This window comes from Bos grunniens, chromosome 7 (genome assembly GCF_055505025.1).
Source record: "Bos grunniens cultivar Pamir isolate PY7600 chromosome 7, Bosgru_T2T1.0, whole genome shotgun sequence".
In the NCBI taxonomy this organism is placed as follows: Eukaryota; Metazoa; Chordata; class Mammalia; order Artiodactyla; family Bovidae; genus Bos; species Bos grunniens.
Window position 1 is genome coordinate 80297476 of NC_141171.1, and position 23932 is coordinate 80321407.

Below are 23932 nucleotides of genomic sequence, written 5' to 3' on the forward strand. Positions count from 1 at the left end.
CCACCATGGGCAATGAAAAACCAGAAAAATATGACACCACCAAAGGAAACTAAGAGAGCTTCAATAACTGACCCTATTTAAATGAAGATCTGTGAGCTGTCAGCCAAAGAATTCAGAATAGTCCTCTTAAAGAACTCTAGTGAACTGCAAGAGCACACAAATGAGGAAAACAACTATTGAACACAAGTTGAGCAAAAATAGAAACCATGAAAAAAACTAAAAAAAATACAATAACCAAACTGAAGAAGTCAATAAAGCACTTCAAAAGCAGAATCAACACAGAAGAAAAATCAGCAACCTGGATGATAAGGCAGTTGAAATTATTCAGAGGAACAAAAACAAAACAGAAAAACAGTGATGAAAGGCTTTGCACTTATCCACCCCACCCTAGCTCCTGCACAAAGAATATTTGCATTACAGAAATTCCTGAAGACAAAGAGAAAAGAACAGAAAGTATATTGAAAGCAACAATGGCTGAAATTTTTATAAATCAAAAAAAAGGGAAATGGACATCCAGATCAATTAGGCTCAAAGGACCCCAAATAGCTTGAACCCAAATAGGGCTACACTGAGACACATTACAATTAAAATCTTCAAAAGTCGGTCCCCCACCGTTCCCACCATGGTGTCAGAACCAGGGTCAGTGTGGAGAGCCCTTCATCCTGGGACATGGGGCGCGGCGGGAAAAGTGGCCGCCCCGTCACCCGTCACACACTGCATGTTCGTGAGGAACCTGGTGCTAAATCATTCATAGACCTGCTTCTGGGTCGGGGTTTCACCCTTGCTGTAATCTACTGAAAGTCAGCCCGCCACACAAATTTGTAAAAGAAAAAGAAATTTTAAATTTAAAAAAAAGAATTTTTTTTTCTTTTAAAAGAAGAAAAAAAAATGTCAAAAGTCTAAGATAAAGAAAGTTGAGAGCAGCAGGACAAAAAAAAAGACATCCCATACAAAAGAACCCCCATGAGACTATCAACAGGTTTCTCACCAGAAACTTCAGGCTAGGAGAAATGGGATGATATACTCAAAATCTTGAAAGGAAAAAACTTTAAACCAAAAACTCTATACCCAGCAAAACCATCCTTCAGAAATGAAGGAAGGATAAAGACTCATGAACAAACAAAAGCAAGGTGTTCGTCCCCATTAGACCTGCCTTACAAAAGTGATAAAGGGAGTTCTTTGAGTAGAAATAAAAGGACACTCACCAGCATCGTAAAAATGAAGAAAGTAAAGCTCACTTGTAATGATAAAGGTATGGTCAAAGTTAGATTATGTAATATGGTAAGAGTGTGATGTAATTCACGTACAACTCTAGTTATAAGTTAAAAAGCTAACATAATAGAAATACTCATAACTAATCTGTTATTAGGTATGTAATCTTAAAAATATGTAAACCATAACACCAGAAACTAAAATGGGAAAAGTTAAAGTGTAAATTTGAGGAGTTACATTGAAGTTTTTATCAATTTAAAATAGAATATTATAATTTAAAGATATTTTATGTAAGCCTAGTGGTAACCACAATAGAAACACCTGTAGTAATTACACAAAGAACATGATAAAGAAGTCAAAGAACACTCGTGCCAAAAGACATCAAAACACACCCAAAAAAAGACAGCAGGTTATGAAAAAAAGGAACAATGCATCTACCAAAGGCCAGAAGATGAACAAAATTGCAGTAGTAAATCCTTACCTATCAATAATCACTTTAAACATAAACATTAAATTCTCTAATTAAAAGACATAGAATGGCTAATTTTTTAAAAATCCAACAATATGCTGCCTTATATGAAACTCACGTTAGCCTTAAAGGCATGTATAGACTGAGAGTGAAGAGGTGGAAAAAGATAGTACACCAAAAAATAATCCCCCCCAAAAAAGGGGTAGCTGTACTCATATCAAACGAAAGACTTTAAAAATAGTTTAAAACAACAACAAAGAAGGTCATTATATACTAATAAAGAGGTCAATTCATTAAAGAAAATACAATTATAAATATTTATATACCAAACACTGGAACATCTAAATATATAAAACAAAAACTGAACTAAAAGGAGAAATAAGCAGCAATTCAATAATAGTGGGGAATCTTACTATCCCACTTTCAACAAATGGATGCATCATTCAGACACAGAATTAATAAGAAAACATCAGATTTGAACAGCAGTATAGATAGATATAATAGACCTAACAGACACACCGAGCGTGCTGTCTGACAGCAGCAGAATACACAGTCTTCACGTGCACATGGAACATTTTCTAAGATAAACCATATGTTGGGGCACCAAACAAGTCATAACAAATTCAAAAAAACTAAAATCATAGCAGGTATCATCTCTGACCAGAGTAGTATGAAACTAGAAATCAATAATAGGAGGAGAACTAGAAAATTTACAAATACATGGAAATTTTAAAACACAATCCTGAAAAACCAGTGGATCAAAGAGAAACTAAAGAGGAAATTTAAAAGAATCTTGAGTCAAATGAAAATGGAAATGCAATATACCAAACCTTATGGGATGCAGCAAAAGAAGTTCTAAGATGGAAGTTCACATCAACACCACCTATACTAGGAAGCAAGAAAGCTCCTAAAGAAACAGTCTGGAGGTGGAGACAGAGTAGAGTAGGAAGACATGAGCTTACCTCTTCCTATGAAAACACCAAAAATACAACTAACTGCTGAACAACCATCCTCAAAAAAATACTGGAACCTACCAAAAAAGATATCCTGTATCCGAAAACAAAAAAGCCACAAGAAGATGGTAGGAGGACGCAATCACTAAAATCAAGTCCATACCCACCTGGTAAAGTGAAAAGTGAAAGTGTTATTCACTCAGTCATGTCTGACTCTTTGTGACCCTATGGACTGTAGCCCATCAGGCTCCTTTGTCCATAGGATTCTCCAGGCAAGAATACTGGAGTGGGTTGCCATTCCCTTCTCCAGGAGATCTTCCCAACCCAGGGATTGAACCCAAGTCTTCTGCATTGCAGGCAGGTTCTTTACATCTGAGCCACCAAGGAAGTCCACTCACCTGGTAGATGACCCACAAACTGGAAAATAATTATATTGCAGAGGTTCTCCCACAGGAGTGAGTGTGTGCCAGGACCCAGGGAAAAAAAGCAGTGACCTCACTCACGGAAGCCTGGTCATAGAATACCTACCTGCTGGTATTGGAGGGCCTTCTGCAAACAAAGGGGGAGGCTTTGGCTCACTGCAGGGAAAAAGACACTGGCAGCAGTAGTTCTGGGGAGCACTCATTGGTGTGAGCTCTCCTGGAGGCTGGCATTTTCTCACCAAGTAAAACTGTCACTGTTGCAGATGACATGATACTATACATAGAAAATCTTAAAGTTCCCACCAGAAAACTACTGGAGCTCATCAAAGAATTCAGTAAAGTTTCAGGACACAAAATTACTACACAGTAATCTGTTGCATTTCTATACATTAACAAAGATAAGGGAAATTAAACAATTTATCTTATCAAAAAGAATAAAATACCTAGGAATAAACTTACATAAGGAGGCAAAATACTTCTATTCTGAAAACTGTAAGACACTGATGAAAGAAATCAAAGATGACACAAACAGATGGAAAGATATACCATGTTCTTGGATTGGGAGGATCAATATTGTCAAAATGACTGTACTACCCAAGGCAATCTACAGGGTCAATGCAATCCCTATCAAATTACCAATGGCATTTTTCACAGAACTAGAACAAAATTCTTAAAATTTGTGTGGAGGTGCAAAAGACCTCAAATAGCCAAAGTAATCTTGAGAAAGAAACACAGAGCTGGAGGAGTCAGACTCTCTGACTTCAGACTATATTCCAAAGCTACAGTCATCAAAAGAGTATTGTGCTGGCAGAAAAACAAAAATACAGCTCAATGGAACAGGATAGAAAACTCAGAGGTAAATCCATGCACCTGTGGTCAGTTAATCTATTGATAAAGAAGACAAGACTATGCGATGAAGAAAAGACAGTCTCTTCAATAAATGGTGCTGGGAAAACTGAACAGCTACATATTAAAAAAAATTAAATTAGAACATTCTTTAACACCATACAAGAAAAGAAATTCAAAATGAATTAAAGACCTAAATGTAAAACTAGACAGTATAAAACTCTTAAAGGAAAACATAGAAAGAACACATTTTAACATACATCAGAGCAATAGCTTCTTCAATCTGTCTCCTAGAGTAATGGAAATAAAAACAAAAATAAATGGGACCTAATTAAACTCAAAAGCTTTTGCACAGCAAGGGAAACCATAAGCAAAACAAAAAGACAACCCATACAACAGAAGAAAATGTTTGCAAACAATGTGACAGACAAGGAATTAATATGCAAAGTCTACAAATAGTTCATGTGGTTCAAAATCAGAAAAATTTAAAAATAAATGGACAGAAGACCTAAATAGACATTTCTCCAAAGAATACATACACATAGCCAAGAAGCACATGAAATGATGCTCAAAATGACTTAATAGTTCAGTTCAGTCGCTCAGTCGTGTCCAACTCTTTGCGACCCCATGAATCGCAGCACGCCAGGCCTCCCTGTCCATCACCATCTCCCGGAGTTCACTCAGACTCACATCCATCAAGTCGGTGATGCCATCCAGCCATCTCATCCTCTGTCATCCCCTTCTCCTCCTGCCCCCAATCCCTCCCAGCATCAGAGTCTTTTCCAATGAGTCAACTCTTCGCGTGAGGTGCCCAAAATACTGGAGTTTCAGCTTCAGCATCATTCCTTCCAAAGAAATCCCAGGGCTGATCTCCTTCAGAATGGACTGGTTGGATCTCCTTGCAGTCCAAGGGACTCCCAAGAGTCTTCTCCAACACCACAGTTCAAAAGCATCAATTCTTTGGCGCTCAGCCTTCTTCACAGTCCAACTCTCACATCCATACATGACCACTGGAAAAACCATAGCCTTGACTAGATGGACCTTTGTTGGCAAAGTAATGTCTCTGCTTTTGAATATGCTATCTAGGTTGGTCATAACTTTCCTTCCAAGGAGTAAGCGTCTTTTAATTTCATGGCTACAATCACCATCTGCAGTGATTTTGAAGCCCCCAAAAATAAAGTCTGACACTGTTTCCACTGTTTCCCCACCTACACCAGTGAGAATGATCACCATCAAAAAGTCTACAAACAATAAATACTGAAGAGAGTGTGGAGAAAAGGGAACCTTCCTACACTGTTAATGGAAGGTAAATTAGTACCATCTCTATGGAGAAAAATGTAGAGATTCCTTTTAAAAACTGAAAACAAAACTACCATATGGCCCAGCAATCCCACTCCTGGGCATATATCTGGAGAAAACCATGATTCAAAAGGATATATGCCACCCTAGTGTTCACTGCAGTGCTGTTTACAATAGTCAAGACATGGAAGCAACCTAAATGTCCATTGACACAGGAGGAATGGATAAAGAAGATGTGGTACATATCTATAATGGAATATTACTCAGTCATTTAAAAGAACAAAATAATGCCATTTGCTGCAACGTGGATGAGCCTGGAGATTATCATACTAATTGAAATGTCAGACAAAGAAAAATATCATATAATATTGCCTATATGTGGAATCTAACAAAATTATACAAATGAACTTATTTACAAATAAGTTCACAGACTTAGAAAACAAGCTTATGGTTACCAAAGGTGAAATGTAGGGGACAAATTTGGAGTCTGGAATTGATATATACACACCACTATATTTAAAATAGATAACCTACTGTACAGCACAAGAAGCACAAGCTGGAATCAAGATTGCCGGGAGAAATATCAATAACCCAGATACGCAGATGACACCACCCTTATGGCAGAAAGTGAAGAGGAACTAAAAAGCCTCTTGATGAAAGTGAAAGAGGAGAGTGAAAAAGTTGGCTTAAAGCTCAACATTCAGAAAACAAAGATCACGGCATCCGGTCCCATCACTTCATGGGAAATAGATGGGGAAACAGTGGAAACAGTGTCAGACTTTATTTTTGGGGGCTCCAAAATCACTGCAGATGGTGACTGCAGCCATGAAATTAAAAGACACTTACTCCTTGGAAGGAAAGTTATGACCAACCTAGATAACATATTGAAAAGCAGAGACGTTACTTTGCCAACAAAGGTCCATCTAGTCAAGGCTATGGTTTTTCCAGTGGTCATGTATGGATGTGAGAGTTGGACTGTGAAGAAGGCTGAGTGCCGAAGAATTGATGCTTTTGAACTGTGGTGTTGGAGAAGACTGTTGAGAGTCCCTTGGACTGCAAGGAGATCCAACCAGTCCATTCTGAAGGAGATCAGCCCTGGGATTTCTTTGGAAGGAATGATGCTGAAGCTGAAACTCCAGTACTTTGGGCACCTCGTGTGAAGAGTTGACTCATTGGAAAAGACTCTGATGCTGGGAGGGACTGGCGGCAGGAGGAGAAGGGGACGACAGAGGATAAGATGGCTGGATGGATCACCGACTCGATGGATGTGAGTCTGAGTGAACTCCGGGAGATGGTAATGGACAGGGAGGCCTGGCGTGCTGCGATTCATGGGGTTGCAAAGCGTTGGACACGACTAAGTGACTGAACTGAACAAAAGCCATCTACAGATTCAATGCAATTCCTATTAAAATTCCAATGGCATTTTTTACAGAAGTAGAAAAACACTCCTAAAATTTGTATGGAACCACAAAAGACCCTGATGATCAAAGAAATCCTAAGAACTAAGAACAAAGCAAAAAGTATCACACTTCCTGGTTTCAAGCTCTAGTATTAAGTTATAGTCATCAAAACGTATGATACTGGCAAACAGACCAATAAAAAAGAATTGAGAGCCCAGAAATAAATTCAGGCATACATGGTCAACTGTGTTTAACAAGGAGCCAAGAATACTTGATGGAGAAAAGAAAGTCTCTTTCATAAATTGTACTGTGAAAATTGGGTATTCGTGTGTAAAAGAATGAAACTAGGCCCCTTAGACCACTCACAAATATTAACTTGAAATGGAGTAATAACTTAAATGTAACACTTGAAATTATAAAACTTCTAGAGGAAAAAAATAGGGAAAAAAATCCTTGACATGTGTCTTGATAATGATTTTTTTGGTATGACACCTAAAGCATACTCAACAAAATCAAAAATAAACATGTGAGAACACATCAACTATAAAGTTCTACACAGGAAAAAAAAAAAAACAGCAAAGTGGAATAACTATAAAATGGGAAAAAAGTATTTGTAAACTATACATCTGATAGGGCTTCCCAGGTGGCAGAGTGGTAAAGAATCCACCTGCCAGTGCAGGAGGCACAAGAGACCCAGGTTTGATCCCTGGGTTGGAAAGACCCCCAGTATTCTTGTGTGGAAAACATCATGTATAGAGGAACCTAGCAGACTGCAGTCCATGGGGTTGCAAAGAGTTAGACATACCTGAGCAATTGAGATACATACATATATCTGATAAAGGGTTAACATCTAAACTATGTAAAGAACTCATACAATTCAATGGCAAAAATCCAATTAAAAATGGGCAAAGGACCTGAATAGACATTTTTACAAAGAAAATATATAGATGGCCAACAGGTGTGCTCAACATCTCAACAAGATGCTCAACATCACTGATCACTGAGTGAATGAAGTCACTCAGTCTTGTCCAACTCTTTGCGACCCCATGGACTATAGGAGCCTACCATGCTCCTCTGTCCATGGGATTTTCTAGGCAAGAGTACTGGAGTGGGTTGCCATTAATCACAAACACAATGAGACAGCATCTTACTCTTATTGGAATGGTCATCCTCAAAAGAGAAGAGATAATAAAAGTAGCAAAGATGTAGAAAAAAGGGAACTCTTACACTACTGGGATTGCAAATTGGCACAGACACTATGGAAAACAGTATGGAGGTTCCTCAAAAAGGCAAAAATAGAACTACTATACAATCCAGCAATTATACTTTTAGGAGTATGTCTGAAGGGAAAAGCCACTATGTCAAAGAGCTATCTGTATTCCCATGTTCACAAACAGCATTATTTATAATAGCCAAGATATGGAAATATCCTAAGTGTCCACTGAAAGTAAACATATAAAGAATCTGTACATAGGTAGGTAGATGGAGACAGACAGACAACAGAATATTATGCAGTCATAAAAATGAAGAAATCCTGCCAGTAACAACAACATGGATGAACCTTGTGGGCATTGCACTAAGTGAAATAAGTCAGACAGAGAAAGATAAATACTACGTGATTTTACTTATAGTTAAAATATGTAAAACAAACAAAAAACCCCAAACTCATTGTAAAAAACAGATCAGATTTTTGGTTACCAGAGGCAGAGATGAGGGAAGTAGAATTAGAAGAAGGCGGTTAAAATGTACAAACTTCCAGTTTTAAGACAAATAAGTGCTATGAGTAATGACCATTATGACCATAATTCAACACTGTTGTATGATATGGGAAAGTTGTTAAAGGAAGGCATTACATAATGACAAGAGGGTATATTCAGCAAGAGGATATAGTGTTTACAAATATTTACGTACCCACTATAGGAGCACCTAAGTATATAAAGCAAATATTAACAGATCTAAAGGGAGAAATATACAGAAATATAGTAGGAGACAATATCCCACTTACATCAATGGGTAGATTGTCCAGACAGAAAATCAGTAAGGAAACAGTGGCCTTAAGCAATAGATTTGGCCAAATAAACTTAACAGTTATATGTAGAGCATCCCATCCAAAAACAATGTAATACAATGTAATACACATTGTTCTCAAGTGCACATGGAACATTCCCCAGGACAGATCATATGTTAGGCCACAAAATAAGTTTTAACAAATGTATAAGACTAAAATCATATCAAGCATCCTTTCTGACCACAATGGTATGAAACTGGAAGTCAATTACAGAAGAAAACTAGAATATTCACAAATATGTGGAGATTAAACAACATGTTACAGATCAATCAATCACACCAAAGACGTTCTCATACTGTTGCAAAAATTCTAGGCCCCACACAACAGACTTCCTAACCTGGGCATCTGACAAAGGGACTGAGAAACTCCAGGGAATCTGACTTAGAAGGTCAGTGGGATCTGATTACAGATCTTTCACTGGACTAGGGAAACAGAATATCTTGGAGGGCACAAACAAAACTTTGTGTGCACCAGGATCCAGGAGAAAGGAGCAGTGACCCCACAAAAGACTGATCGAGACTTGCCTGTGAGTGTTTGAGAGTCAACAGTGGCCTGCCATGGGGTCAGGAGCACTGACAGCAACAGTCCTGGGAGGCATGGTGTGCTGGCATAAGTCCTCTTTGAGGAGATGACCATTACCTCTAACATAGTTTGGCCTCAGGACAGACTGCATTACCTGCCTCCTGAGAAACATGTATGCAAGTCAAGAAACAACAGTTAGAACTGGACATGGAACAGCAAACATCAAGGCTATATATTGTCACCCTGCTTATTTAACTTCTGTGCAGAGTACATCATGTGAAATACTGGGCTTGATGAAGCTTAAGCTGGAATCAAGATTTCCAGGAGAAATATCAATAACCTCAGATATGCAGATGACACCACCCTAATAGCAGAAAGTGAAGAGGAACTAAAGAGACTCTTGATGAAAATGAAAGAGGAGAGCGAAAAAACTGGCTTATAACTCAACATTCAAAATATAAGATGATTATATCAGGCCCATCACTTCATGGCAAATAGATGGGAAAGACATGGAAACAGTAGCAGACTTTATTTTCTCAGACTCCAAAATCACTGCGGATGGTGACAGCAGTCATGAAATTAAAAGATGCTTGCTCCTTGGAAGAAAAGCTATGACAAACCCAGACAGTGTATTAAAAAGCAGAGACATCACTTTGCCATCAAAGGTCTGTCTAGTCAAAGCTCTGGTTTTTCCATTTGTCATGTACAGGTCCATGTGAGAGTTGGACCATAAAGAAGGCTGAGTTCTGAAGAATTGATACTTTTGAACTGTGGTGCTGGAGAAGGCTTTTGAGAGTCCCTTGGACTGCAAGGAGATCCAACCAGTCCATCCTAAAGGAAATCAGTCCTGAATATTCAAAAAAAAGATTATAGTTACTGAGAACAGATTCGTGGTTGACAGTGGTAAGGGGTTGGGGTGCTCAAAATGAGGAAAGGGAGTCAAAAGATTCAAACTTCCACTTAAGTAATGGAGCTGTAATGTACAGCATGGTGTTTATGGTTAACACTGTATTGCATATTTGAAAGTTGCTAACTCTTGAGAGTCCCTTGGACTGCAAGGAGATCCAACCAATCCATTCTAAAGGAGATCAGTCCTGAGTGTTCATTGGAAGGACTGATGCTAAAGCTGAAACTCCAATACTGGCCACCTCATGCAAACAGTTGACTCATTGGAAAAGACCCTGATGCTTGGAGGGATTGGGGGCAGGAGGAGAAGGGGATGAGAGAGGATGAGATGGCTGGATGGCATCACCGACTCGATGGACATGAGTTTGAGTAAACTCCAGGAGTCGGTGATGGACAGGGAGGCCTGGCATGCTGCGATTCATGGGGTTGCAAAGAGTTGGACACAACTGAGCGACTGAACTGAATTGAACTGAACTGAAGAGTAAATCTTAGAAGTCCTCATCACAAGAAAAAGTATTTCACAACTGTGTACAGTGACCAATGTTAACTAGACTTACTGAGCTGACTGTTTTACAGTATGTACAATTGTACAATATTGAATCGTTCTGTTGTATACCTGAAACTAATAGAATACTGTATGTCAATTTGATCTTAACTTTAAAAATAAACATAAAAATCATTGATTTTAAAGGTGTGAAGAGAGTAAATCCTAAGACTTTTCCCTTTTTTTGTATCTCTGTGAGATGATGGATTTAACCTAATTTATTGTGGTAATCATTTCATAATATATGTAACTTAAATCACTGTGCTGTACACTTTAAACTTATACAATGAGGTATATCAGTTATCTCAATGAAGTGAAGTGAAGTGAGGACACTCAGTCATGTCTGACTCTTTGCGACTCCATGGACTGTAACCTACCAGGCTCCTCTATCCATGGGATTTTCCAGACAAGAATACTGGAGCGGGTTGCCATTTCCTTCTCCAGGGGATCTTCCCGACCCAGAGATCGAACCCAGGTCTCCTGCATTGCAGGCAGATGCTTTACTGTCTGAGCCACCAAGGAAGCCCAATTATCTCAATAAACGGGGGAAAATCCCAAATTAGCTCTATAATAAAATCCCATTCCCAGAATGAAATGAATTTGGGAATAAAATCCTACCCTGAATTATCAATGGCTAATGGTGTCGCAAAGAGTTGGACACGACTGAGCAACTGAACTAAACTGAACTGAATGATTAGCACCTATTACTTTTTTATGGTTGGTGTACCTGGGGCTCGTTAGCTTTTCAGTAACAGCAGCAAACCCAAATGGTAGCAGTCAGAGGTTTGGGAACCCTCTTCTGTGCTTGCCTACTATTCTGTTTTTTCTGCATTCTCAACACCTTCATACACTAATATAGTTGGTACTATGATAGTCATGCTTGCACATATGATTTACATGTTAGTATCCCCATGAATGCATGTTATAGCACTATACTTACATGCATGCACACACGATTATGGATATATGATTTGCCTGTTGGTCTCCCCCAGGTAACTGAAGTAGAGCTTTATGGCTCACCAAGTATTTTAGCCAGTAGTACTCATCAGAATCGCCCAGCTTGGATTCCCTGGGAGGCTGATTCAGCAGTGGTGGAGTCAGTGCAGTCGCCGTGCTTTGAGAGAGCATCCCCGATGGTTTAGAATCACACGTCTGATGGAGAGCCGCCCATGGGGTGGGGGTGTGGGGGACGGCAGTACAGCCTAGGGGTGGAGGTGGTGAGCTCAGGATTGGGATCCTGGCCCCAACACTTACTGTGTAAGCGTGAGCACAGCATTTTAACCATCTGTGCTTTGCATGTAACGTGGGGATAATAGTGCCTGCCTGTGAGTGTTGTGAGGATTAAACAAGAAAAACATGGGCAGTGCTGAGAACACACCAAGCCCATGGCAAAAAGTTCTCAGGGCGTGTTGCTTTGTTGGTGGTGTCCCTCCTTGCATTCCAGAGCAGGCACCATGCTTGACATGGGCAGAGATGTAATGTTTAATCAATAATAAATGCCCTGGGGCTGTGTGATATTAGTGAAGAGAAACAAAGGGGAAGAGTAAGGAAAGGAATGGACGGATGACTGAGGAAATGGGAAATACATAGGTACAGGCGGCTTAGGAAATCCTGAAAATCCTTCCTGTTGCCATGTGTTTCACTCTGCCGAATAAAATGTTGACGGGGTCTTGAACTGAAATTCTTAGACAATAGGCTTAAGGATATTGGTGGCCTTCTGCTGCTCTTGTCCCAAGTGAAGCGACCCAGTGTGGCCACATTTCTGTTCCCAGAGGGAGTGATCTTTCTAACCCAAGCTTGTGGTTTGCTCTGGTTATGATAACTCTAATACCGTATCTTCAGCATCTTCAATGATTCTGACAGCATTAACTTTTGGACATGTTAGAAATATCCTGCCATACTCACTCCTTTTTTGGATTCCTCCAATTACTGCAGGTTTGATGATATGAATCTTCCACTTAAAGTTGGATTTCCTTAAAAGCCCAAGAACTCACACCTTTATTCTCTTTCCATGCTTTAGATAAATGTTCTATCTCACATGTTCTGTCCCCTTTGCTCTGGGATGATTTCATGAAAACAGCAATGGTTTGGGGAATCAGGTAGTCCTGGGCTCAGATCCTAGCACTTCTCTAGTTATGTGAGCCCCCTCGAGCTTGGATGCCCATATATAAAACAATTTTTACCTATGTGTGAGAATAAAATGGAATCAAGTATGTAAAGTACTTAGCACAGTATCTGTCAAAGCATCAGGGACTTCTATCAGTTTAGATTAGCTTCAACTGCTGGTAACAGATTAGAAATAACAGGAGATTATACAAGATATAGACACTTTTTATGATCTAAAAGGAGTCTGAAAAGTGAAAGTGTTCATAACTCAGTCATGTCTGACTCTTTGTGACTCCATGGACTATAGTCTGCCAGGCTCCTCTGTCCATGGAATTCTCCAGGCAAGAATACTTGGAGTAGGTAGCCATTCCCTTCTCCTCAGTTCAGTTCAGTTGCTCAGTCGTGTCTGACTCTTTGCGACCCCATGAATCGCAGCACGCCAGGCCCCCCTGTCCATCACCAACTCCCGGAGTTCACGCAAACTCACGTCCATTGAGTCGGTGATGCCATCCAGCCATCTCATCCTCTGTCGTCCCCTTTTCCTCCTGCCCTCAATCCCTCCCAGCATCAGAGTCTTTTCCAATGAGTCAACTCTTCACATGAGGTGCCCAAAGTACTGGAGTTTCAGCTTTAGCATCATTCCTTCCAAAGAAATCCCAGGGCTGATCTCCTTCAGAATGGACTGGTTGGATCTCCTTGCTGGTACAGATGACCTAGGTCATCTTGAGGACACCTAGGTTGACAGGGATCTAGACTCTTTCTCTGGATGAGTCTTTGAGGTTTAACATCCTCAAAGTCACCCCATATTCACAAAGTGAATACTGGAGCGCCAGTGATCACATCCACATTCCACCTAAGGAAAGGAGGGAGGAAGAACAAAAGGGTGCTTGCTTCCTGGCTATGTCTGCTTTCTTCAAGGTCCCAGAAGACCCAGCCAACGACTACTACTTAAATCACTTTACCTCTACCCAAGTCGCAAGAAAGCTGTGAAGTGTAGTTCTTTACCTGGGTAAAGTGCTGCTCCCCAGTATAACAGCCGTCTGTCATATTAGAATTATTCCTAGTGCCCCCACCAGAGCTGCAATGTGGAATCCTTCAAGGGCTGTGGCAATGCTCTACAGTCATTTGACACATCTCAGGACACTCAGTGCACATCCAATATAAACAGTGTGGGAAATAGTAGAGCTGGTTGGTTAACTGGTCTAAGTCTAAAGACCTAAGTCCCAGACTAACCTACCACGTCACTGCTGCATGACCTTGGGCAAGTGTATAACCTCTGTTCAAGGCTTAGTTTCCTCAGTTGTGAGCATCAGCTCTGACAGTGGATGTAAATTGCCCAAGATAATGCCTATATAGACTGGCTCTGAACATGTGTCAGAGTTAGTATTACCATCATTATTATTGTTAAGTGCTATTGAATTATTACTATAAGGTAGGGAGGTACCAGACATCTTTCACATCCTTTCCTTCTGCATGTTTATACCTTCTCTTGCCTTCAGCAGTCACCCCAGGGATGTGCACATTTGTAGTCAATTATGTTGAAAGAGCCTGGGCAGAGTTGGCCTCATTCCCTTCAATTCCAGGCATCCACTCCAGGCTAGCTGAATCTCTAGAGTCCCTCTCATGTCCCCATACCCAGAGTGTAGTCTCTCAGCTCTGCCTTTGGAGAGAGGCTCTCTTCCTTAAACAGATCAACTGCTAAATAAATATTAAATTATATCTGGATTGTTCTTTTCAAATCTAAGTGAATCAGTTCTTCCCTTTGTTGGCATTCCCCAGCCCTATTGCTATCATCCCATTGGTGTCTTGCATCCTTGGCAATGGCGAGATTTTTCTCTAGGTGGGAGAATTAAAGGATATCGCGTAGGAATAAGGCTTCGTATTCCCAGATCGTGGTAAAACATGGATTTCTAAGAGCTCCTCCTCACCTTCCTGGGTACCTTTTAAGATTTTGGAACAAATCTTGGCACCTGCTCTCAAAAATCATTGGCTACCCATTAGTTGATGACGTGCCCAAAAAGCGTTTTAAGTGTGTAAATATACAAATTCTCCTGCTTGCCAAGATGGCCAGGCAGGACAGTCAGAACCCTGGGATCCAGGGCTATTGTGGATGGCCGTGTAATTTCACCATTTATGTGGTCTACATGATGGCACCCCTGAGCTGTGCAGTGTACAGCCTATATAACTGTTCATGGTGGGCATGCCCAGATCAGTCATTTCCAGCCATAAGCAGCCTTGTTCCTGTATTCTAGTGAATACAACAAAAATTACCATTTCCTGTGTATACTATGATGTAAAGGCTTTTAGGAAGCACTTCCCTAAATAACTTCAAGAGTATTTCTTCCTGTAAAGCACACACATACCCTGGCCACACCCTCCATAGCAACCTGAGCTAACATGCCCCGTGATGTCTTTCAAAGCAGGCACATTGTGTTTCCCTAGGTCCATGGAAGAAATCTCTTGTCCATTGACTATGACCGGAATATTCGGACAGAGAAGATCTATGATGATCACCGGAAGTTCACCCTGAGGATCATTTATGACCAAGTGGGCCGCCCCTTCCTCTGGCTCCCCAGCAGCGGGCTGGCGGCCGTGAATGTCTCCTATTTCTTCAATGGGCGCTTGGCCGGCCTTCAGCGTGGGGCCATGAGCGAGAGGACGGACATCGACAAGCAGGGCCGGATCGTGTCCCGCATGTTTGCCGACGGGAAGGTGTGGAGCTATTCCTACCTTGACAAGGTGGGTGGACATGCTGCCCTTGCTCAGCTGGGGCTGTCTCTCTCATTCACACTGCTCTTTTTAAGCTGACCTGATACACTTTGCCATAAGACATTTTAACATCTTTACTTTGACACTACCAGGGCTCCCATGTACTCCCACCACCCTCTGGGAGGGAGGAAATCCCAAGGAAAATGTTATTCATAGCCCAGCACTACTACCATCAACAGGAAAAAAAAAAAAAACCTGCTAGACACTCGGTAATAGCGAAAAGAATAGATTGTCTGATTTTATTCCCCCAGAAAAGTGCTGTTGAAGTGGACAGAATCATGTCACTAGCAGCACAGTTCATCATTCCTTATGAATTGGAAATGCAGTGATTCATTTCTGCCATGCCTGGAATTAAGCCATCAGGGTAGGGAACTCTGCCCAAAACTCCAGCACACGGAGCAGCCCCCTCCTACTTGGCTTGTTGGCTGAAGCAGTCAACAGATTTTTGCTACATAATTCCCTGTGTCTGAAAGTGCCAGACTCAGGTTTCCGTGTTAGAAAAGGTCAGGTTGGAGCAGCAGTAAAAAAGAAGTCCCTTCTGGGAGCGGGGGACAAGACTTTTAAAGACTGCCTTGGTCATCTATCATTAGACAGGGGCTTGCTCAGCCTGGACCTCTCACCTGGACTCACCTCCACACAAGCCCATTTCCATTTCTTCCCTTCTTGCCTCCTGATGACAGTGGTCACTTGCAGACAGAGCTGTTACCTCTTCTGTAAGAGGGGCTTCTGTCTATTTGGTCCCTCCTCAATACTGTTCTCATTAGGACAGAAGATATCAGAATGAATGGTCAATCAGGGAAGGCAAGAATCTCCCCATGGCTTCAAGTTGGAGGTCATTTTTTCCCCCAAAGAATCAATGATTCCAGGTTACTTAATCTTTCCAGGGGCTTCTAAACGAAGGATGTGCTTTACGGTGAGACTTAGTAGGGGGTGCCCCCAAACATAGTATGTGCATCATACCTCTCCCCTGCCGGGCCAGCAGCAGTCATTTCTCACCAGTCTCAGGATGTCTTGTCATTGAGCCTGGAGGCGAACCCAGTGCCTCTCATCTCAGTCCTTCAAACCCTTACAACTCAGACTATGGTCCAGGCAACACCAGCATCACTGGGATGTTCCCAAAGTAGATTCACAGGCCACCTCCCCACTGCCCTCTCACACTGAACAATATAATCAGAATCTGTCTTTTCACCAGATCCCTGGGTATTTTACACATACATTAAAGTTTGGGGAGCATTCCTCTAGCGGCCATGATCCATAGAGTAGCATGCCCCATGACATCAATTCACCCTAAATCTCTAATCTAAATCTCCCCATCCTTCACAGATTTTGAATTGCCATCCAGGACATGGAATAAATTCCGTCCATTTGAGCACTGGGTCCTAAATGGCTAACTCACGTGTTCCCTTCCCCTTTCCTCCTCCAGTCCATGGTGCTCCTGCTACAGAGTCAGCGTCAGTACATATTTGAGTACGACTCCTCTGAGCGCCTCCACGCTGTCACCATGCCCAGCGTCGCCCGGCACAGCATGTCCACCCACACCTCCATTGGCTACATCCGCAACACCTATAACCCGCCTGAAAGCAACGCTTCCGTCATCTTTGACTACAGTGATGATGGCCGCATCCTAAAGACATCCTTTTTGGGCACTGGACGCCAGGTATTCTACAAGTATGGGAAACTCTCCAAGCTATCGGAGATTGTCTATGACAGCACTGCCATCACTTTCGGATATGATGAGACCACCGGCGTCTTAAAAATGGTCAACCTCCAAAGTGGGGGCTTCTCTTGCACCATCAGGTACCGAAAGATCGGCCCACTTGTGGACAAGCAGATCTACAGGTTCTCCGAGGAAGGCATGGTCAACGCTAGGTTTGAATACACCTATCACGACAACAGCTTCCGGATCGCAAGCATCAAGCCTGTCATAAGTGAGACTCCCCTTCCCGTTGACCTCTACCGCTATGATGAGATTTCCGGCAAAGTGGAGCACTTCGGCAAGTTCGGGGTCATCTACTATGACATCAACCAGATCATCACCACGGCCGTGATGACCCTCAGCAAACACTTTGACACCCATGGGCGGATCAAGGAAGTCCAATACGAGATGTTCCGGTCCCTCATGTACTGGATGACGGTGCAGTATGACAGCATGGGCAGGGTGATCAAGAGGGAGCTGAAACTGGGGCCCTACGCCAACACCACTAAGTACACCTACGACTATGATGGGGATGGGCAGCTCCAGAGTGTGGCCGTCAATGACCGCCCCACCTGGCGCTACAGCTACGACCTCAACGGGAACCTCCACTTGCTGAACCCAGGGAACAGTGTGCGCCTCATGCCCTTGCGCTACGACCTCCGGGATCGGATAACCAGGCTTGGCGACGTGCAGTACAAAATTGACGACGATGGCTATCTGTGCCAGCGAGGGGCTGACATCTTTGAGTACAACTCCAAGGGCCTCCTAACGAGGGCTTATAACAAGGCCAGTGGCTGGAGCGTCCAATACCGCTATGATGGCGTGGGGCGGCGGGCTTCCTACAAGACCAACCTGGGCCACCACCTGCAGTATTTCTACTCTGACCTCCACAACCCGACTCGCATCACCCATGTCTACAATCACTCCAACTCAGAGATAACCTCGCTCTACTATGACCTCCAGGGGCACCTCTTTGCCATGGAGAGCAGCAGTGGAGAGGAGTACTACGTTGCCTCAGATAACACGGGGACGCCCCTGGCTGTGTTCAGCATCAATGGTCTCATGATCAAGCAGCTGCAGTACACCGCCTATGGGGAGATTTATTACGACACCAACCCTGACTTCCAGATGGTCATTGGCTTCCACGGGGGACTCTACGATCCCCTCACCAAGCTGGTCCACTTCACACAGCGTGATTATGACGTGCTGGCGGGACGGTGGACCTCTCCAGACTACACCATGTGGAAAAATGTGGGCAAGGAGCCAGCCCCCTTTAACCTGTACATGTTCAAGAGCAACAATCCTCTCAGCAATGAGCTGGACTTGAAGAACTATGTGACAGGTAAGGACCTGGCCACCTCAGTTGGGCAGTGGCTCCCTGTGGGGTGGTTGTCCTAGTAGACTATCAGGGACTTTGAAACAAGGTCTTATGTCTGATGCTAGGAGAATCCTGGAGGGCTGTGTACACTGCCAGTACAGGATTGAGAACAGTCAAGCAATCACAGTACAGAGCAGTCCTTAGCTCTATTTGAAGAGAAGTGTGAAAATGTTAGTCACTCAGTCGTGTCTGACTCTCTGGACTCCATGAACTCTAGCCTGCCAGGCTCCTCTATCCATGGAGTTCTCCAGGCAAGAATACTGGAGTAGGTTGTCATTCCCTTCTCCAGGGCCATCTTCCCTGGAATTAAAAGTCCCATGCTCTACCAACTGAGCTAGCCAGGCAGCTCTGTTTGAAGATGTCCTGGCTATTTTCAAGTCCTTTCCATTGAAATAACTTTTATAAGAGCCCTCTCTAACTCAAAAGAGGAAAGCAACCTTATGAAGGAGGAAAGGATGAGACCCTAATCTCAGAAATACCTGGTTCAAATTCTTTTATTTATAAGTCAAAGGACCTTGGGCTGGTTGTCCAGTATCTCTGAGCTGTAGTATCCTCCTCTGCAAAAGGGCACTAACAAAATCATCTCACAGAGTGATCGTAAGAAGGAAATGAACTTAAGTATGTAAAGTTCAGTGCCTGGCACTTAGAGGACGTTCACGAAAGGGTATCTGCTTGTGTTATTAACATCACCATTACTAGTGAAGCAACGAAACAGCGTGGGTATTGAGATGTCTGTGACCCAGCTCCTGACCTTATGATGAGGCTGATGAGAAACAAATACAAATAAGCAGTGATAATGGAAAATGGGATTAAGTCCATGCTACCATATAGGTGTTTGTCCAGGTATTTATTCAACAAGCGTTTTCAAGGCACCAACATGCTTCATTCTGGGGTTCAGTTCAGTCACTCAGTCATGTCTGACTCCTTGTGACCCCATGGACTGCAGCACGCCAGGCTTCCCTGTCCATCACCAACTCCCGGAGCTTACTCAAACTCATGTCCATCCAGTTGGTGATGCCTACTGGGGATGCAATGGAAACAAGGCAGATACTTCTCTCAAAGAAGTGTGTGTGTGGTGCATGTGCAGATGACTTCAGTTTTGAAAATTTTGGCATAGTCCAGAAGGGCCCCACCTCAAACCTTGAGAATGAAGGGGATCTTGGTGGTAGAAATGAGCTCAAGGCTGAAGAAAGACATGAGCAAAAGTCCAAAAGGACAGGGGACTTCCCTGGTGGTCCAGTGGCTAAGACTCTGTGCTACCACTGCAGGGGGCGCAAGTCCAATCCCTGATTGGGAAACTTAAATCCTGCACGCCACTCAGAGCTGAGTCACAGAAAAAAGAAAAACAGGTCAAAAGGACATAGGAAGCTTGGAGAGAGGTCTGGATAGACAGGTCAAGGAAGGCAAATAATCTGCTTCTTCATGCTAAGTGAGAAACTGGTTAAATGAGGGTCCTTATCCATCCGTCTGTTCACCTATTGACAGATATTTTCATCTAACATATAAGTACTAGAGATGCAGTGGACTGCAAGATAGAGCCCCTTTTTTCGGGGAGAGAAACAAGGAAATCTGGATAGATGGATGGATAGATGAAGGAAAAAGACCAATATTCAGCAAAGAATATGGAGCCATCTCACCTGAACATGCATTGTAGATGAATAACAGTGAGGACCCCAATTCCAAGCCCCACCCCAAGTTCCAGGGAACTCATAGCTCTTAGCCATGGGCCAGGGAAGCATCAAGCCCAGAGGGTCCCTACCCTCAGGTAACCAGGGATCACTTATCCATCCCCAAGATAGGAAAGGAAGCAGCAGCTCCCTGGAGCACAGTGTGGCCCTCAGTGCCGCATGCTGCAGAAATAGATGACCTTAAAGGTCAACTTCTGGCCATGCTGTGCCTTACTGACAAGTTCCAGAGCCTTTGAAGTTGAACCCAGCATCCCCCTACAACCGAAGCAGCTGGTACCTCAGGAGTACAGGAGTTACAGCCAAGCTAGTTCCCTCCTAGTCGCCCCACTGTGCATCATCGGGAGGCCCTGCCATGCTACTCTGCCAGGGCTTCTTCTCTTCTCCAGGGCTTAGCAGGGTTTGTGTCCACCCAGCTCACTGCAGTTTCTTTTTTTTTTTTAATTCATTTATTTTAACTGGAGGATAATTACTTTACAGCATTGTGGTGGCTTATGCCGTACATCAATTTTAATTGGCCATAGGAATATATGTGTCCCCTCCATCCTGAACCACCCCCCACCCTATCCTTCCAAGTTGTCACAGAGCACCAGCTTTGGGTGCCCTGCTTCATCCATCAGATCGCACTGCTTATCTATTTTACATATAGTAACGTATATGTTTCAATGCTGTTCTCTCAAATCATCCCACCTTCTCCTTCTCCCACTGACCACACTGCAGTTTCTAACTAAAGGGTGTCTCAGGAAAACACACACACCCCTATATATATAGTTTCAGATAATGACAAGGGCCGTGAAGATAAATGAAACAGCTAAGAGTTAGAGAACAAAGGATCTCATTTCTTTGGGGTGCTCACAGAGGAAGGGCCATTTGAGCTGAGGCCATTATGAAGTGGGGAAGGGAGAGGAAGTCTCCAGATGAAGACACCAATAGGAATGGGGCGGCAGGCCACACCTATCTCAGGCATAGAAGGCGGCCTCCACCCCCAAGAATGCACTTCCCAGATTCCTCTTGGCACTGGACACCTTGGGGATGGATCAGCCAGAAGCAAATGGAAGTCATCAGTGTGGGCTAAACAGACACCCTACAGCTACCAAGACCCAAACAAAATCATTTGCAAAGCATATTCAACCTCACTTACTCTCCTGGTTCTCCCAAGAAGACTGTGGCTCAGATCATGAACTCCTTATTGCCAAATTTAGACTTAAATTGAAGAAAGTAGGGAAAACCACTAGACCATTCAGGTATGACCTAAGTCAAATCCCTTATGATTATACAGTGGAAGTGAGAAATAGATTTAAGGGCCTAGATCTGATAGATAGAGTGCCTGATGAACTATGGAATGAGGTTCGTGACATTGTACAGGAGACAGGGATCAAAACCATCCCCATGGAAAAGAAATGCAAAAAAATCAAAATAGCTGTCTGGGGAGGCCTTACAAATAGCTATGAAAAGAAGAGAAGCGAAAAGCAAAGGAGAAAAGGAAAGATATAAACATCTGAATGCAGAGTTCCAAAGAATAGCAAGGAGAGATAAGAAAGCCTTCCTCAGCGATCAATGCAAAGAAATAGACAAAAACAACAGAATGGGAATGACTAGAGATCTCTTCAAGAAAATTAGAGATACCAAAGGAACATTTCATGCAAAGATGGGCTTGATAAAGGACAGAAATGGTATGGACCTAAGAGAAGCAGAAGATATTAAGAAGAGATGGAAAGAATACACAGAAGAACTGTACAAAAAAGATCTTCATGACCCAGGTAATCATGATGGTGTGATCACTGACCTAGAGCCAGACATCCTGGAATGTGAAGTCAAATGGGCCTTAGAAAGCATCACTAGGAACAAAGCTAGTGGAGGTGATGGAATTCCAGTGGAGCTATTTCAAATCCTGAAAGATGATGCTGTGAAAGTGCTGCACTCAATATGCCAGCAAATTTGGAAAACTCAGCAGTGGCCCCAGGACTGGAAAAGGTCAGTTTTCATTCCAATCCCAAAGAAAGGCAATGCCAAAGAAGCCTCAAACTACCACACAATTGCACTCATCTCACATGCTAGTAAAGTAATGCTCAAAATTCTCCAAGCCAGGCTTCAGCAATACGTGAACCGTGAACTTCCTGATGTTCAAGCTGGTTTTAGAAAAGGCAGAGGAACTACAGATCAAATTGCCAACATCTGCTGGATCATGGAAAAAGCAAGAGAGTTCCAGAAAAACATCTATTTCTGCTTTATTGACTATGCCAAAGCCTTTTACTGTGTGGATCACAATAAACTGCGGAAAATTCTGAAAGAGATGGGAATACCAGACCACCTGACCTGCCTCTTGAGAAATCTGTATGCAGGTCAGGAAGCAACAGTTAGAACTGGACATGGAACAACAGACTGGTTCCAAATAGGAAAAGGAGTTCGTCCAGGCTGTATATTGTCACCCTGTTTATTTATGCAGAGTACATCATGAGAAATGCTGGACTGGAAGAAGCACAAGCTGGAATCAAGATTGCCGGGAGAAATATCAATAACCTCAGATATGCAGATGACACCACCCTTATGGCAGAAAGTGAAGAGGAACTAAAAAGCCTCTTGATGAAAGTGAAAGAGGAGAGTGAAAAAGTTGGCTTAAAGCTCAACATTCAGAAAACGAAGATCATGGCATCTGGTCCCATCACTTCATGGGAAATAGATGGGGAAACAGTGGAAACAGTGTCAGACTTTATTTTTGGGGGGCTCCAAAATCACTGCAGATGGTGACTACAGCCATGAAATTAAAAGACGCTTACTCCTTGGAAGGAAAGTTATGACCAACCTAGATAGCATATTCAAAAGCAGAAACATTACTTTGCCAACAAAGGTCCATCTAGTCAAGGCTATGGTTTTTCCTGTGGTCATGTATGGATGTGAGAGTTGGACTGTGAAGAAGGCTGAGCGCCAAAGAATTGATGCTTTTGAACTGTGGTGTTGGAGAAGACTCTTGAGAGTCCCTTGGACTGCAAGGAAATCCAACCAGTCCATTCTGAAGGAGATCAGCCCTGGGATTTCTTTGGAAGGGATGATGCTGAAGCTGAAACTCCAGTATTTTGGCCACCTCATGCGAAGATTGACTCATTGGAAAAGACTCTGATGCTGGGAGGGATTGGGGGCAGGAGGAGAAGGGGACGACAGAGGATGAGATGGCTGGATGACATCACTGACTCGATGGACGTGAGTCTCAGTGAACTCCAGGAGTTGGTGATGGACAGGGAGGCCTGGCGTGCTGTGATTCATGGGGTCGCAAAGAGTCGGACACGACTGAGCGACTAAACTGAACTGAACTGAACAGTGCCCAGTGGTGACCTAAACGGGAAGGAAATCTAAAAAAGAAAGGATATATGAATACGTATAGCTGATTCACTTTGCTGCACAGCAGAAACACAACATTGTAAAGCAACTATACTCCAATAAAAATCATTTTAGAATTTCAGGTATTTTTAAATGATTTTATTGGAGTATAATATACTCCAAATGTTTTTACTGCAGTATAATTTAAAATAAATACATCAACTATTCGCCAGTAAAAATAGAAAAAAGAAATTAGCAGAGTTTTTGCATAGCAAGATGACACTCCTCATTCCAGTGCTTCATGGAGACTCAGTAAATGGGCATCAAAGCCAGGCTGAACAA

The 23932-nt window shown here is 42.6% G+C and overlaps 2 protein-coding genes across 20 annotated transcripts in view; one reads left to right on the forward strand and one right to left on the reverse strand.

Annotated features, from left to right (window-relative positions):
• The window catches only part of TENM2 (teneurin transmembrane protein 2), a 1167677-nt gene that overhangs the window by 1123067 nt on the left and 20678 nt on the right, over positions 1-23932 (forward strand). For all 5 annotated transcript variants that reach the window (XM_086412765.1, XM_086412766.1, XM_086412768.1 and 2 more), the window contains 2 exons: positions 15190-15486; positions 16940-18554. In XM_086412765.1, the coding sequence (XP_086268891.1) occupies positions 15190-15486; positions 16940-18554 (1912 nt within the window). The remainder of the gene's footprint in view (positions 1-15189; positions 15487-16939; positions 18555-23932) is intronic.
• LOC147369864 (uncharacterized) overlaps positions 1-23932 on the reverse strand; it is a 61740-nt gene that overhangs the window by 11344 nt on the left and 26464 nt on the right. The gene's annotated exons all lie outside the window — the stretch shown is intronic.